The 18,068-nt window shown below is 39.1% G+C and overlaps 1 protein-coding gene across 3 annotated transcripts in view; it reads left to right on the top strand.

Annotated features, from left to right (window-relative positions):
• Nucleotides 1–17,709, top strand: part of C4BPA (complement component 4 binding protein alpha) — a 43,706-nt gene extending 25,997 nt beyond the window's left edge. For all 3 annotated transcript variants that reach the window (XM_043486354.1, XM_043486353.1, XM_043486355.1), the window contains exons 5-12: nucleotides 286–371; nucleotides 549–743; nucleotides 986–1,168; nucleotides 2,645–2,845; nucleotides 4,288–4,479; nucleotides 15,452–15,616; nucleotides 16,612–16,787; nucleotides 17,302–17,709. In XM_043486354.1, the coding sequence (XP_043342289.1) occupies nucleotides 286–371; nucleotides 549–743; nucleotides 986–1,168; nucleotides 2,645–2,845; nucleotides 4,288–4,479; nucleotides 15,452–15,616; nucleotides 16,612–16,787; nucleotides 17,302–17,511 (1,408 nt within the window). In that variant the 3' untranslated portion in view covers nucleotides 17,512–17,709. The remainder of the gene's footprint in view (nucleotides 1–285; nucleotides 372–548; nucleotides 744–985; nucleotides 1,169–2,644; nucleotides 2,846–4,287; nucleotides 4,480–15,451; nucleotides 15,617–16,611; nucleotides 16,788–17,301) is intronic.
• Nucleotides 17,710–18,068: the final 359 nt, after the last annotated feature.

The following is an 18,068-nucleotide window of genomic DNA, read 5'->3' as shown; positions in this document are numbered from 1 at the left end:
GAGTTTTGTAAAAGTTTTACAAAACTTTCTCAGTGGAAAGTGTTATCTGATAAAATATTATTTCTTCATTTTTAATATAGAATAAGTCTATTTATTCAGACTCCTTTATTCAACTTAATTTATACTAGAAATAATTCCATTAAAATCTTCAATCCTAAATGTAATCCCATTGTATATCCTAATTTGTGAATGTCTTCTCTCTGTCAGCATAATACATATGAGAGTCATCTTTTTTGTTGTAAAAAAAATAAAATAAAATAAAATCTTCAATCCTGTCTTATTCAGGTATATCTTAACTGGCTCAGCCAATAGTTATTGTGAGATCCAAGATAAAGGAGTTGGCTGGAGTGATCCTCTCCCACAATGTATAAGTAAGCAAAGATTCTTTTTGACTTGACTATAAACTTAAACTTTATTGCAAGTTAGGTAATAATACAACTCATGTCCCTCATTGTTGCTTCTTATACACTTCATTAGAATTTGCATTATGAATGTTAGATTTGTAAGTATGCCTTCCCTCATTATTTCTTCCTCTTCACTCATCTCAGTTGCCAAGTGTGAACCTCCTCCAACCATTAGTAATGGGAGACACAATGGTGGAGATGAAGACTTCTACACATATGGCTCTTCCGTCACCTACAGCTGTGACCCTGACTTCTCAATGTTAGGCCAAGCCTCCATTTCTTGCAGAGTGGAAAATAAGACAATAGGGGTCTGGAGTCCAAGTCCTCCTTCTTGTAAAAGTAAGTCATAATGATGAATTTTGGTTTGAATTATTACTTTAAAATGAAAAGGAAGGTAAAGATATTGGGGGAGGTGAAATTTTTCAAAGAAAAACCAATTATTTCAATGATGCAGTCATTAATTTGGTAAACTGATACTTAGGCTATACCAGTATGTGGTAACAAATAGCACTGATATGATGGAATCTCATTTTACTGAAGCTTTTAAAAGTTGAAATTTGTCTTTTCTTGTGGATTTTTAGAAGTCATTTGTGTTCAACCAGTGGTTAAAGATGGAAAAATAACCTCTGGGTTTGGACCCACCTATACTTATCAACAGTCTATTGTATATGCCTGTGATAAAGGTTTTCGGCTTGAAGGCGACAGTTTAATCCGTTGTGAAGCTGATAATAGCTGGAATCCTCCTCCTCCCACTTGTGAACTCAGTAAGTATGGACCATGAAAGAGTTTCAATGTTTGGCATCTAAAAATATCCAGAAATATTATTGGGAGCATACTTACATGCCTAAGCCCATTTGAATCACACTAGAAGTTTAAATTTGGATCAATCTTTTTTTTTTCTTGTTGAAAAAAGGAAGAATTACAGTATATTGTGCAAGGTCATATAACATCACAAAAAGCTGTCACACACAGTTGTAAAGGTTGTGCATACTCCACCCCTAAAGATAGAGGTTAGCATTGTAGAGGTTGCTCTACAGTAAACTGTTTATTGTATGTTTATTTCAACAATTTTCTTGCATTCGATAGAAAATTGCTTTGTCCTAACAAAGATCATATGATAAATGTTTTAAAGATAAACAGTAAAGAGTCCTTAGGGGAAAAGATCTTTTTCTAACTTACACAAAATTTTATATGGATTAACTATCAATGTAATTCTCATACTCTGAAGTTATAAACTCATGTGGATCCCTGAAAATTATCTTAATAGTAGCAATAATAACTTGATGCTAGTATAGGTTTATAGCAAGAATTAATTCAATGAATTCTGTCCAGAATTGTGGGCACTAGTATTATCCTCATTTTACGAATCAGACATCCATTATTTGAAATGTCCAGGTTAGGCAAATCCATATAGAGAGAAAGTCTTTTAGTGGTCTCTAGGACCTGGGAGAAGACAAGACTGGGGGGTAACTGCTAACAAGTACTGAGTTTATTTTTGGTTGGTAAAAATATCCAAAAATTGGATAGTGGTGATGGTTGGAGAACTCTGTGAATATACTGAAAACCACTGGATTGTGTACTTTAAATGGATGAATTTTATGTTACGTGACTTGTCTCTCAATAAAACTGTTTAAAAAGACCCTTACCTTGAAAATGAAAATATAATAAATGTCCAAATTGACATGTTTATATTATATTTCCATATTGTGAACCTGTATTATCAGGAAAGAGTGAAGATGACAAGACACATACTTAGGCTCAAAAGTCACTTGGTATTTAATTTGTTCTTGACAAATCCTTCAATGATAATGTTCCTGAAATCATCTGGATAAGATGAATGGCTCTTGTTTATTTTCTTCTATCAGTCAGGAAACAAGAAAGTTCGATGTGTTTGCCTGGAACATTTCTCCAGCCATACCTGCCTAGCAAGCCCAATGCTTCAATTCAAAGACTAAAATTTGTGATGTAAAATGAAGACGAAAAAGAATTCACATTTTAAAAAGTTGGCACAACACACAGAAATCACTTGTCAGTGCCCCTAGTAAGAACCTCTCTGATGCCTTGCACATTTGGATGCTTGTCCTTGTGTGTTTTCTGATGAGGCTGATTCATCAGCCATGGTAGGCTGGTTCCTGGCTGAACGAGGACTTGCCACCCTTTTATATGATAGACTCGTTGATCACTGTTTCATCCCTAGTGAGAGTGAGTGTACTTTCCCCTTGTTCTTTCTTTATGAGCAGATGGTTGTGTTGGCTTACCACACATCCCTCATGCTTCGTGGGGAAGATATGGCTACCGGGCACAAACAAAGCAGGAAGTGCATGATATTGGGACTGTACTGAACTACAACTGCAATTTGGGCTACAAGCCAAAGGCAGATGGACCTACAACTGTGACTTGTCAGAGCGATTTGAAGTGGAGCCCATACATAGAATGTGAGGGTGAGTTTCTTTTTTTGTAAATCTTTTTGTATATTAAATATTCAGTATGAGCTTGATTTTTCATCTTATAATGGATATAATTTTTTCCTCAAGATAAATTTAAAATTATATTAATTGAACTGTATATTGAACTATTATTGCCAGAAGGGACCATAAATTTCTCGGAGTTTGAGCTGAGACATTATAATCTTATCCTGATTCAGAATCAAATGAGGTACAAACACAGAAGTCAAATATTATACAGATTAAGTATTAGCGCCAATATTGGTAAAGGTAGAATGTGGAATACAACTCAACCATTGCTTGAGTCAGACCTCCATCACAGCCCTTTCCTCCCCAGTGTAGACTCTGGGGTGCTTGGCAGAGGAAAGTCTGTGAAGCAGTCATGAACTCAACCAACTGCAAGGTGACTTGTGTCTCCTGTCTCTTGAATGGTGGGACTATGGGCTGAGTGACCTGCCTCTAAAAGACAGACTCTGATCCCTGACTCAGTGTTTTTACCTCAATAGGATAGGAAGGAGACTGTCTCTTGTCTCACTTGAGAGTAAGTGAGGGGCTGAGAGACATGGATGCAATTTTATGGGACTCTGCAATTGACAACATGCATTTTTATACCCATCTATGATGTCTAAGGGGTCGCACAGAGTTGGACACGACTGAAGTTACTTAGCTTAGCTTAGCTTATGAGACTCTTGCCATTTTAGAGGTGAAGACACTGAGGTGCAGAATACAGGGAACTTTATTCTGTAGACTGGAATTGGAAAAATATGTGAAATGCACAAATAATGATAGCTCAGTTGGTAAAGAAGTCACCTGCAATGCAGGAGACCCCAGTTCGATTCCTGGGCTGGGAAGATCTGCTGGAGAAGGGATAGACTACCCACTCCAGTACTCTTGGGCTTCCCTTGTGGCTCCGTTGGTAAAGAATCTGCCTGCAATGCAGGAGACCTGGGTTCGATCCCTGAGTTGGGGATGACCCCCTGGAGAAGGGGAAAGGCTACCTGCTCCAGTATTCTGGCTTAGAGAATTCCATGGACTATATAGTCCACGGGATCGCAAAGAGTCAGACATGACTAAGTGACTTTCACTTGCACGAATAATGAAAAATGGTAGTTCACTTACTGAAAGATTATTTGTTTCACATTAGGAGTTAAAGTTTAATTGCAGTCATTCAGACTCATTTTGTGGAAATGAAATGAAAGACCTTAATATCACTGGATTAAAATATCATTAATAAAATCTTTTACCACCACTTAAATAAAGTATTGGAAACAAATGAGCTGGAGTGCTTTAGCAAATCAGGGGCTGGGAGAACAGACTTGGCGTCCCTGTTACCCCCATCTCTCTTCAGTGATGAGACCTTCTAAAGGGGGAAATGAGATTTAGCTATAGGAGCCTCCTCATAGTGATTTTACTATTAGCCTTCTTTTATATTTTTTTAGAGGTATGTTGCCCAGTACCAAACCTGAATAACAATGGCAGAATCACTCTACTTGGAAGACATAGCGATGGAACTCACTGTACCTATTTCAGTGGAGATGAGATTTCATATAAATGTCATAATAAATATACGTCTTATGCTACATGCACAAAACATGGCACTTGGAGTCCTAGAACACCAGAATGCAGCCCAGGTAAGATCTTATGGAAACACATTTTTTAAAAGAACTTTTTCATATCAAATTGATGGAGATTATAATTTTTTTGCATTCTATTTACCAACTTTTTAGTGAATATATTTAAGTTTTGCTATCTATAGTAAAAATCAAATTTTGTTTTTTTTTTTTTTTTAAACTTTTATTTTGTTAACTGTGTAACCAATTAACAATGTGGTGATAGTTTCAGGTGAACAGCAAAGGGACTCATGTATGTATATCCATGCTCCCCAAACACACTTCCCATCCAGGCTGCCACATAACATTGAGCAGAGTTCCATGTGCTATACAGTAGGTCCTTGTTGGTTATCCATTATGAATGTAGTTTTGTGTCCATGTCCATTCCAAACTCCTTAACTGTCCCTTCCCCCATGGTTCCCCCTGGCAACCACAAGATCATTCTCTAAGTCTGTTGGTCTGTTTCTGCTTTGTAAGTTCGTTTGTATCATTTCCTTTTAATTCCACATGTAGGTGATATTATGTGATATTTCTCTTTCTCTGTGTGACTTACTCCACTCAGCATGACAATCTCTAGGTCCATCCATGTTCATTCTTTGTAATGGCTGAGTATTATTTCATTGTATATATGTACCACATCTTCTTTATCCATTCCTAAGTCAATAGACATTTAGGTTGCTTCCATTTCTTGGCTATTGTAAACAGTGCTACAATGAACATTGGGGTGCATGTATCCTTTCAGTCCATGTATTCTACAGATATATGCACAGGAATGGGGTAGCAGGGTCATATAGTAGTTCTATTCTTAGTTTTTTAAGGAACCTCCATACTGTTCTTCATAGTGGCTGTACTAATTTACATTCCCACAACAGTGTGGGAAAGTTCCCTTCTCTCCACATCCTCTATAGCACTCACTGTGGAGTTTTTGATAATGGCCATTGTGATTGCTGTAAGGTGATATTGTAGTTTTGATGTGCATTTCTTTAATAATTAGTGATTCTGAGCATCTTTTCATTTGCCTTTTGTCCATCTGTATGTCTTTGGAGAAATGTCAATATTTGGGACTTCTGCCCATTTTTGGTTAGGCTGTTTGTTTTGATACTGTTAAACATCATGGGCTTTTCATAAATTTTGGAGACTAATCCCTTGTCAGTCACATAAATAGCAAATATTTTCTCCCAAGCTGTGGATTGTCTTTTTTTGTTGTTATTTTTCATTTACTTATTGTTTCTTTTGCTGTGCAAAAGCTTTTGAGTTTAAGTAGAGCTCATTTGTTTATTTTTGTTTTTATTTCCATTATTATGGGAGATGAATTGAAAAAGATATTGGTGCAATTTATGTCAGAGAGTGTTCTGCCTATGTTTCCCTCTTGAGCTTTATAGATTCTGGTCTCACATTTAGGTCTTTAATCCATTTTGAGCTTATTTTTTGTCTATGGTGTTAAAGAATGATCTAATTTTATTTTTTAATATGTAGCTCTATATGATTTTTCTCAGCATCACTTGAAGAGATTGTTTTTCCAACTTTGTGTAGTCTTGCTTCGTTTGTGCCTAGGTTTTATCTGGGGTTTTTATCCTGTTCCATTGATCTATATTTCTACTTTTGTATGAATATCATACTTTCTTGATGACTGTAGCTTTGCAGTGTAGTCTGAGGTCAGGGAGGCTAATTCCTCCAGCTTTGCTTTTTTCCCTTAAGATTTCTTTGGCTAATCAGGATCTTTGTGTCTCCATGACAAATTTTGAGACTTTTTGCTCAAGTTCTGTGAAAAATTCCATTGGTAGTTTGATAGGGATTGCATTGAATCTGCCTTGGGTAGTATAGCCATTTTAGCCATAGTGATTCTTTTAATCTACAAACATGGTATTTTTTCATCTGTTTGTGTCTTCTTTGATTTCTGTCATCAGCATCTTATGGTTTTGGGGGTGCAGGTCTTTTGTCTCATTGTTGTTTAGTTGCTCAGTCATGTCTGGCTCTTTGCAACCCCATGGACTGCAGCATACAAGACTTCCCCGTCCTTCACTATCTCTCAGAGTTTGATCAAACTCAAGTCAGTGATGCCATCCAACCATCTCATCTTCTGTTTCCCCCTTCTCCCCCTGACCTCAATCTTTCCCAGCATCAGGGTCTTTTCCACTGAATCAACTCTTTGAATCATGTATCCAGAGTATTGGAGTTTCACCTTCAGCATCAGTCCTTCCAATGAATATTCAGGGTTGATTTCCTTTAGGTTTGACTTGTTTGATCTCCTTGCTGTCCAAAGTGCTCTCAAAAGTCTTCTCTAGCACCATAGTTTGAAAGCATCAGTTCTTCAGAACTCAGCCTTCTTCAAGGTCCAAATCTCACAGCTGTACATGACTACTGGAAAAACCATAGTTTTGACTAGACAGACCTTTGTCAGCAAAGTAATGTCTCTGCTTTTTAATATATTGTTTAGGTTGGTCATAGCTTTTCTTCCAAGGAACAAGCATCTTTTAATTTCATGGCTGCAGTCACCATCTGCAGTGATTTTGGAGCCCCCCCAAATAAAGTCTCTCACTGTTTCCATTGTTTCTCCATCTACTTGCCATGAAGGGAGGGGACCGGATGCGATGATATTCATTTTTTGAATGTAGAATTTTTTTTTTTGAATGCAGAATTTTAAGCCAGCTTTTTCAGTCTTTTCTTTAATTTGTCAGAGGTTCTTTAGTTCTTCTTCACTTTCTGCCATTATGGTGGTGTCATCTGTACATCTGAGGTTATTGATATATCTCCCCGCAATCTTGTTTACAGCTTGTGAGTCATCCAGTTCAGCATTTCACATGAAGCAGTCTGCATAAAAGTTAAATAATCAGGGTGACATATAAATATACAGCTTTGACATACTCCTTTCCCAATTTGGAACCAGTCCGTTGTTCCATGTCCAGTTCTAACTGTTGCTTCTTGACCTGCATACAGGTTTCTCAGGAGATAGGTAAGGTCGTCTGGTATTCTCATCTGTTTAAGAATTTTCCACTTTGTTGTGATCAAAAGCTTTAGTGTAGCAAGTGAAGCAGAGTATATGGTTTTCTGGAATTCCCTTCTTTTTCTATATCCAACGGATGTTGGCAATTTGACCTCTGGTTCCTCTGCCTTTTCTAAATCCAGCTTGAACATCTGGAAGTTCTCAGTTCATGCGCTGTTGAATCCTAGCTTGAAGGATTTTGAGCACTACCTTGCTGCCATGTAAGATGAGTGCAATTGTGCAGTAGCTTGAACATTCTTTGGCATTGTCCCTCTTTGGGATTGAAATGAAAACTGACCTTTTCCAGCCCTGTGGTCAGTGTTGAATTTTTAAAATTTGCTGACATATTGAGCCCAGCACTTTCGCTGCATCATCTTTTAGGATTTGAAATAGCTCTGCTGGGATTCCATCACCTCCACTAGCTTTGTTTATAGTAATGGTCCCTAAACCCACTTGACTTTACACTCCAGGATGTCTTCTTAGGTAGGTTTATTCCTATATATTTTATCCTTTTTAATGCAATGGTAATGAATTGTTACTTGAATTTCTCTTTCTGTTCTTTTGTTGTTAATGTATAGTGAAAACAGAGTGTTTGTCTTTCTCTGTTTGCCTTATTTGAGTCAGCTTACTACTCTCCAGGTTCATCCAGGTTGTTTCAAATGGAAAACAATTTTTTTATGGCTGAGTAATATATATATATATTATAGTGATTATATATATATAGTGATATTATATATATATATATATATATATGTATCTATCTTATTTTTCCATTCATCTGTTGATTGCTTGCTTCTGTATCTTAGCTATTGTAAATAAGACTTCCATGAACATTGAAAATGATGGTGATTATTAAGGGAAAGTTTCAAATTAGGTAAAAAGCCTTGGACTGGTTGGCCTTGAGCACATGGTAAGCCCTCACTTGGAGTCCTGGAGAAACTGGTTGCTAGGGGAATCAGCCCAGGATCATTTCTTGTTTCAAGCAATGGGGATTCTGAGATGGTGGAGTCTGTGAGGGTCAAATATAGCTGTCTTGAGCCAAGGTCATATTCAAGGTAGAGCTAAGAGTTTTCATTCTTTAGCCTTTCTACAGAATGGGGAAACACACACACACACACACACACACACACACACAAAACCCAAAAATCATCAGTAAATTTGCCTCTAGCCTTGGGAACAGAATGACAATTTGGGTGTGAAACCACTGTTCTAGTTCAACTTCAAGAAGATTGTTGACACACAAGTTGGAATGGTTCCAATAGATTACCTTGCAAAAAAAACTTCAGATTTATAGTTTCCTTTGTAAAAACAAGGGAGGTATTGGAGTTTACCTCAAGACCAGTTAGGCTCTGGCAAGACACACAGGAGGCACACTGTCTTTAGAGGCAGGGAGAGGAGTGTAAGCCTGTGAATGCTTAGATAGGTGCAGAGATGTTTCTGATGCCTGCAAGAGGCAGAGAGCCTCTACCTTACTTTGTTTAATATACATCCTCTTAGAATTCCACGGTGGCTTGTGTTCTATCCTTGACCATTTGCCATCTTTTTATCTTCAGACGCAACTTCAGAGATGACAGCATGATACCTAGAGCAGAGAGAACCACAGAGAATGAAAGACCTCATTCAAGAATTTTAAGATGTATGAGTGCTATTAGCTTTTACTGATAGCTTAATAATCATTAAAAATGCCATACCCAGTTAGCCCAGCAGTTTCTTCAGCTCAGAGTTTTCAGCACTGATGGATTGTGGAAGAACGCTGTGATTTCAATCTAACTCTCCTGAGTTCCTGTAAAGCTTTGCTGTTTCTATTCCAACCCACTGTGCATCAGCCATTTGTGAATTCAAGCAGAAAAATTGTCTGTTTTCTTGTACTTTTTCCCATTTTGTTATTTTGTACAGACTTTCACAAAGTAGTATTCTCAGATAATAATCAAAGTCATAGTTTCATGTTAAAAACACAAATTATTATATGGTTTCTTATTGATTAAAATTTTGTGGAAGTTTTATTAATTGGTAATGCAAAAAGACCAGAAGTGGCTTTTTATAGACCACTTTTAGGCTTCATGAAACCATTATGTGATAGAAATAGGACTATGGTTAAATTTTGAATGAAAATAGCACAGTTTCCCTTTTTGCTATTTGTATTTCATATCTCCACCACTCCAGATAAAGGATTTAAAACTCTACATGATGCCAAAAGCTCAGGCTCTGTGTACTGGTGCAAATTGGATCTTGGAGACAGAGTGTTGGGTGAAGTAGAAAAGAAAAATTTCATTGCTTTGCCAGGTAAAGGGAGACACAGCAGGTTTGTGCCTCTCAAAATTGTGTGTCCCAACCTGACAGGATTTGAGGAGGAGTTTTATAGCAATGGTTCAGGGTGTGCTTGCTGATAAGATTAGAGTGAATTCAGGGCCTCTACTCCCTCATCTGGTCTTAGGTGATCCTTTTATTTATTTTTTTTTTTACTAACTTTTTATTTATTTGTGGGTTTGGCTAATTAACAATGTTGTGATAATTTCAGGTGAAAAACAAAGGGACTCAGGCATACATATACATGATTGCATTCTCCCCCAAACTCCCTTCCCATCCAGGCTGCCACATAATATTGAGCAGATTTCCATGTGCTATACAGTCAATCCTTATAGGTTATCCATTTTGAATATAGCAGTGTATACATGTCCATCCCAAACCTCCTAACTATCCTCCCATCCCTAGCCTGATGAGCTTCTTTGGTTCCTTTAATGTAGCCTCTGGTGGTCTTTCTCTGGTAAGAAGAATGCTATCATCTTGTTCTTGTTGTTCAGTAATCAAGTCATGTCCAATTCTTCCTGACCCCATGGACTGCAGCATGCCAGACTTCTTCCCTGTCCTTCGGCATCTGCTGGAGTTTGGCCAAGTTTGTATCCGTTGAATTGGTGATGCCATTCAGCCATCTGTTGCCCTCTTCTCCTTCTGCCTTCAGTCTTTCCCAGCATCAGGGTCTTTTCCAATGAGTCAGCTCTTTGCATCAAATGTCCAGAGTATTGGAGTTTCAGCTTCAGTCTCTACAAAGAGTATTGAGGATTGATTTCATTTAAGATTGACTGATTTGATTTCCTTGCTGTCCAAAGGACTCTCTCTCTAGAGTCTTCTCCAGGACCACAGTGCAAAACCATCAATTCTTCAGTGCTCTGCCTTCTTTACTGTCCAGCTATCACATCCATACATGACTACTGTAAAGACCATAGCCTTGACTATATGGGCCTTTCTTGGCAAAGTGATGCCTTTGCTTTTTAACACACTGTCTAGGTTTGTCATAGATTTCCTGCCAAGAAGCAATCATCTTCTAATGTCATGGCTCAGTCCCCATCCACAGTGATTTTAGGGCCTGAGAAGGGAAATCTGTCATTGCTTCCTTATTTTCACCTTCTATTTGCCATGAGGTGATGGGACCAGGTGTCATGATCTTATTTTTCAATACTGAGTTTTAAGCTGACTTTTTCACTCTCCTCCTTCACCCTTATTGAGAGGTTCTTTAGTTTCTCTTCTCTTTCTTCCTTTAGGGTGGTTCTTGCACATATTTGAGGTTGTTGCTATTTCTCCTGGTAATCTTGATTCCAGCTTATAACTCATCCAGTCTGGCATTTCACCGGATGTGTTCTGTGTATAAGTTAATAAAGATGGTGACAATAAACCACCTCATCATACTCCTTTCTCAATTCTGAACCAGTCAGTTGTTCCGTATGGGGTTCTAACTGTTGCTTCTTGACCCGCATACAGGTTTCTCAGGAGACAGATAACATGGTCTGGTATCCCATCTCTTTAAGAGTTTTCCACAGTTTGTTATGATCCACACAGTCAAGGGTTTAGTGTAGTCAGTGAAGTAGAGGTAGATGTTTGCTGGAATTTCCCATGCTTTCTTTATGATCCAGCAAATGAAGGCAATTTGATCTCTGGTTCCTCTGCCTTTTCTAAACCCAACTTGAAATCTAGAAGTTCTCCGTTCACAAATGCTGAAGCCTAGCTTGGAGGATTTTGAGCAAAACCTTACTAGCATGGGAGATGAGTGCAACTGTCCGGTGGTTTGAACATTCTTTAGTACTGCCCTTCTTGGGAAGTGGGATGATATTGACTTTTTCTAATCCTGTGGCCACTGCTGGGTTTTCCAAATTTGCTGACATATTGAGTACAGTACTTTAATAGTGTCATCTTTTAGGATTTTAAATATCTGCTGGAATTCCATCACCTCTGCTAGCTTTATTGGCAGCAATGCTTCCTAAGACCCACTAGACTTCACATTCCAGGATATCTGGTTCTAGGTGAGTGATCACACCATTGTGGTTATCTGGGTCATGAATATCTTTTTTGTATAGTTCTTCTGTGTATTCTTGCCACCTCTTAATATCTTCTGCTTCTATTAGATGTCAGTGGAAAGCTGACATCTTAAATAGTTTAAAGACATTGTTATGTATCCTTGAGGCAGACCAAGGCTGCCTCAAGGCTCTATTGTTTCCTGGCTGCCCCTCCCTTGTCTTTTCATCCCTTCCTTTCCCAAATTAATACTTGTTAGAATCTGCCCTTTGGAACTCGGGGAATGTCATGGAGGTTGGAGGTGTGTTCCTTATAAGAAACCAGGGACAGAAGGGCTTCTGTGCCCAGGAGCCCCACAGGATCCTGATCAATTTCATGCAGAAGAAAAAAATGCTTATAACTGTGCAATCATATGGTCAGATCTGAATCCACACTTTAAAAAAGAAAATGTTGAATAAAGCTGGCACAAATTCTATAGCTCCTGACTTATTCTCACTAAAGCCAACTGCTGACTTCTTAAAGACAAGGAGGGGTGCAAAGCTCAGCACCCAGTAGCTTTCAGTCTCTCTCTGCTAAAAATGAAAAGATAGAAAATCAGATCTTGAGATAAGGGTCATTCTTCCCCTCCTTACATTTTTGCAGTTTAAGTGTTGGAACTAAAGTGTTACTAAAGAAGAACAATCTAGAGGCAGATGAAATTATTAAATTTAACTTTGATTTCTCCTCTTGGAAATCTACTTAGTTCTTCTGAAGTGTGTGTGAACTGAGAAAAGTTTCCAATACCAGAAATTTCTCTTATTCTTTGGCACTTTTTAACCTAGAAGTTCCCATACCTTGCTCAGTTGTGAGTATGTTGGTCTCAGGAACCCCTGGTTGAAACACATGGGCCCCCTCCCAGGACATCTGGTACTAGGGAAATGACCCTATTATTGTGCTGTGTGTGGATCAATCACTGGATCAGAGAACAAGCTTGGCTTTTGTCCCAGTATCAAGGATGCTTCTAATATCATAGCATAATAAGGTTTTGGATATCCTCAAGGACAGATTTCCTCCTTGGATAATGGAAATTAGAACAATGAACTTCACAGGGGAATAAATATTAGTAACTGTTGTGACTTCCATCAAGAAAGAGGAAATATACCATTGTTCTTTCCCTACCATGCATGTCTTTTTCATAATTTGCTTTTACAATGTAAGTTTAGAATTTAAGAAATGTGTAATGGTGGTGATTTGTCTGATCTGATGTTTTTATGTGTTGTATTTTTTTTTTTTTAACCTAGCTTCATTTGTACAATTTGAACACAGGAAATGAACTTGCAGTGAAAATCCTTTCCTGCAGCATCATTCAGTTGGAAAAATGAAACAAAACACACACACCCCAACAAAAAACACACTAGGTTAAAAGCTTGTATACACTGAATGTTTTTTAAGTGGATAAGTTTGTTAAAAAATACTGCTCCTTAGTCCAACTTTCTCTTTATCCCCCATTATTTGATCCCATTCTTTGACTTTGCTGGTTTCCCTTCCTTTTCTGAATCAATGAAAATGCGTCACATCTAATAGATAAGCTAGGCATTTCAATTTTTACCTTTTGTTTCTTGGTATTTATCCCTTGGACCGCAAGGAGATCCAACCAGTCCATCCTAAAGGAGATCAGTCCTGAGTGTTCATTGGAAGGTCTGATGTTGAAGCTGAAACTCCAATACTTTGGCCACCTCATGTGAAGAGTTGACTCATTGGAAAAGACCCTGATGCTGGGAGGGGTTGGGGGCAGGAGGAGAAGGGGATGACAGAGGATGAGATGGCTGGATGGCATCACCTACTCGATGGACATGAGTTTGAGTAAACTCTGGGAGTTGGTGATGGACAGGGAGGCCTGGTGTGCTGCGATTCATGGGGTCGCAAAGAGTCGGACACAACTGAGAGACTGAACTGAACTGATTTATTCTTTTTTCTTCCTTTCTTTCTGGTCCATGTGCCTTCACCTACTACAGTATAAACCCACTCAAATCTATTTGAACCTGCCTTTCAGAGTTTACTTCTTTTCTTCCTTCTCTACCTTCTATACTCTGGAACATCATCATGCCATCTAGTCTTGCTTATTCAGTAGAATTAACATGATGCCACTGATGTTCTGTATCAAAGTGCTGTTCTATGGATGTCTGCATGGTCATGATATCTTCAGAGTCTATTATGACAGGGACAGAAGTGTTATCACACCCAAGGACTAAAAATGCAGATAGATGATCTTGACCTTTCCATATGTATGCAAACTGCTTGTGATGCTCTTTTCTGACAGGGCTGGAAAAGAAGGCCAGTGCTGAATCAGTGGCATCACTTATCAGAAGACATGTTAATCTGCTCTAGCAAAGATACCACGTGTGGTACAGTGGCTGCAATGCTGTTGTGTTTTTAGTAGTCTACTGTAATTCTCCAGAATCCTAATTTTTTGTAGTAGACAGACTCATGAAGTACATGGGGATACGATGACCACTCTTGCAACTTTAATTATTTAAGAGTGACAGATATTTCTCCATTTTCTCTACACATTGGTAAATGATGTTTAAAAGAACTTATCTTCTTTGCCTCTAAGGGAAGGGTATAGGTCATATTAATGACTTCTACTTGGTTTTCTTGGATAGGACAGTCTTACCCCATAGGCCAAGGACCACTATGGGGATTAACGTAATCACGTGGTGGAGTTTCCTGCATGTGTGTGGCACATCTACTTCAGCTTACTCACTCTTCTGAATCACTTAATCACTCTCTCTACCACTTGCCACAGCAGCTCCAGCATTTGAACCTCATTGTTGGCATCACATTTTCCATGCCTCAAGGAGGCATCTTAGGATAGTACTATAGATACTATCATCCATCAGTTTAATATTTTACTGACATTTCCAAAAGTGTCAAGTGTTGCTCAGTCGTGACTGACTCTCTGTGACCCCACCAGGCAGCCCACCAGGCTTCTTTATCCATGGAATTCTCCAGGCAAGAATGCTGGGGTGTGTTGCCATTCCACTCCCCAGAGAATCTTCCCGATCCAGGGTTCAAACCTGGGTCTCCCTCACTGCAGGCAGATTCTTTACAGTCTGAACCACCAGGGAAGGCATTTCCAATGACCTGTTTTATCTAAACTTCTCATGCAGTGTGTGTGGGTCCTGACAGTGTTCCCTTTCACACAGGTGCCCAGCACCGTGTCATGTCTATTTTCCAGCATGCAAGCCATCATTTTTATTCCTTCTATAAGCTCTTTCTGAACTATTTTAGAGGACAGTGAGTATATTCTTGGGAGGATGGGTGGACTGGTTTTATTGGGAGCAATGAGTCAGAGATTGTGGATTTATCTTGCATCTTTAGTTTCTCCCAGATACACATCTCTGCATTTAGCATGAAAGCAGTGGAGTGTGATACCGGTACAGTGTGGCTTTGACTGAATTCTGTCTTCCTGCCAAAATGGCTCCTAAATAGTGTCAAGTTTAGTGAATTTTCAAAAAAAGGAAGCAAATCCTAAGTGCTTGTCAGTCCACTGTAACCTTTCCATGGTTCCCGAGCCTCAGGCCTTCATGAAGGCAGCTGGAGTCCTGCATTTGGCTAAGTGATTGGATGGGCCGAGAAGACAGAAGGACAGACGGAAGCCTCCTTTGCTACACAGGTTCTAGGAAGTGTTATTATATGCATTCTACATGCCGACCTCTTTTCACTTTTGTGTCTCACCTCAAGATTGCGAATCCCCTCCTGGCATTGCCCATGGACAACATAAAATAGTCTCTAAATACTTTGAACGTGAAGCTGAATATAAATGTGATGAAGGGTACACCCTGGTTGGAGCGAACAGACTCTCCTGCACTTATTCAGGCTGGTCACCTGCAACCCCTCAGTGTAAAGGTAACTCTGGCTCCCTCTTCATTTTAGGGGTGGGGGTGGGGCTATCATCAAAGGATTGAGAGCACAGTTTTTTCCCTGTGAGAGGCAGCAAAAAAAAACCCCATTTGATTTGACTTATTTAAAATAATCACTATAGTCTGATGGTATCCAAAGCAAAAAGCTCAGAGGGCACACAGAACATTAATCTCCCCTTCTTTCTCCCAGGTACAAAATTCAGCCTTTGTGAGGCAGCCCCATCTCCCAGTTTCTTGTGTAATTCCAGAAATAGTCTACAGATGGTACATTCTATCTGAGTGTAGCTGTGGCCTGCAGCAAAACTTTCATGAGAAGTTGGTCTAGAATGTAAGCCCCAGTGGGCTGATGCCAAGCATTGTGAAATCACAAGCATTTCCGTCAGAGCCAGTGCAGGGCACCAGCTGCTCACGGTGTAGCTGTGTGGTGAGGGACTCCTCATTTTCCAGCAGTTACAGGGACAAGAGGTCAAAATCAGGTCTGATTATTGCAGGCACACAGGTTTAATATCACTTCGTCATCAACAACTTTAGGGATGATTTGCCACCATTATCTCCTTTACACACAGGAGAATAATAAGCAAGAGGGAAAATTTTTTATCTATTGTCTTACAGGAAACAAGATACAAGAGACAGCTGATTTGATAGTTGAAGATTTAGGGTCACATACCCTTTTTACATTCTGTCATGCTATTTAAAATTGTTATATCCTTCAGCAAGTCACTTAACCTCTCTGTATCTCACTTTCTCTTAGATAAAATAGTGAGACTTTAATAAGATAATCACATAAAGATCTACCCCAAAGTCTGATAAAGTACTATCCCAATGCTCAATAAATATGCTAATGAATATTATTTTTCTTCTCAAGATTAAGAAAAAGGTAAAACAATTAGCAACACTTAAATACAGTTCATTCTTAGTACCCTAGGTTTGTATGTTTTTTCTTAGGTCTGTAACTTGCTTAAAATTGTGATTCCATTGCAGCATTGTGTCTGAAACCAACGATAGAACATGGAAGGTTATCTGTGGAGAAGGTTAGATATGTTGAACCTGAAAGAATTACTATCCAGTGTGAGTCTGGCTATCGTTTGGTTGGTTCAGAAAATATCACTTGCTCAGAGGACAGAACCTGGTCTCCAGTGGCACCCAAGTGTGAGTGGGTAAGTCACACAGTTTGAGGTAGTTTTTGTGTTATTAAACCCCGAAGCACTGTCCTGCCAGCAAAGGAGATATCTGGCTTGTCAAGATTCAGTCATTCAGAGGAACTCTCAATTTTGCTTTGAAGCCTTCTGGTCAGATAGGAGATGCAGTTTTCCTGTTCTCACTTGTGATCAGGGAAAACTGAGCCCCTTTGGAGTGGAGGTCTCAGACCTGGTAGTACTGACTCCCGACTTTTCTAGAGGATTTGATATACTCTTGTCCCATTTCCGGATGGTCAGAAGTAGTGTTTGATCCCCCAGAAGCTTTCTGGGAGGCTGCCTCAGAGCAGATTTATATTCCTCTCAGGAAGATGATGGTGGGAAACAAGGTGTGTCTGGTTTTCCTGCCCACCCACCAGTCCTGGGGTGTGTCTTGGTCCTGAATCTGTAACCCTGCCAGTTTCCACATGAACTATGCCCCCTACAATCAGGAGAGAAGTCTTTCAAGCATACTCATCATGTGTTTCTCCTCTAGGAGTATCCTGAAGGCTGTGAGCAAGTAATCGCAGGCAAGAAACTCTTGCAGTGCCTCTCAAGTCCAGTGGAGGTGAAATTGGCCCTGGAAGTGTACAAGCTGTCCCTGGAGATTGCACTCCTGGAGCTTCAGATAGATAAGCCAAAGGATGCCTCTCTGGAAGCATCAGAGAGGGAGTACAATGTGCCTGCTGCCTTTAATCCAATATAGATCACTTCAGTTAATCACCTTTACCATCTGTTTATGCCATCAATTGTGGTAATAGTTAGCTAGAAAGAATAATTTGTTAACATTTAGTTCTTTGAGATTGTAGAATTATTCACCATTTTCTGACTCATTGTTTTTGCTTTTCTGGCTACATTGTACATATTTTTTTTTTCCCATTAAAAATTAACATATCCAACCGCATTTTGTCTTCAGGGTTATTATGACTCTGTGAAATGAGGTCTGAGAATAAACCCATGCATAAAGTTGATACATTTATTTTACTGTAGAGACCCTGGACATAGGGCCTTGGGTTTACACCAATACATTTTTCTGCATTGCCTTTACTCAACAGTTCTGCATATATAGGTCACTCAGGTGCTCAGTATTTAAACATCAACACACCTCAAACGCTTTGTTCATTGTTGCCCTTTTGAAGCAGTCATGCCCTTTTTTAAGCTCCATGCACTTGGCCTCTGCCCCAGTAATGCATGGGGCATTGCCTTACGAGAAGGGCATTCTTGTCTGTGTCGGTCTCCTGATTCCATCCTCAGCAACAAACT

Source organism: Cervus canadensis, chromosome 13 (genome assembly GCF_019320065.1).
Source record: "Cervus canadensis isolate Bull #8, Minnesota chromosome 13, ASM1932006v1, whole genome shotgun sequence".
Taxonomy (NCBI): Eukaryota; Metazoa; Chordata; class Mammalia; order Artiodactyla; family Cervidae; genus Cervus; species Cervus canadensis.
Note: the sequence above shows the minus strand (reverse complement) of the source record. Positions and strands in the feature narration are given on the sequence as shown.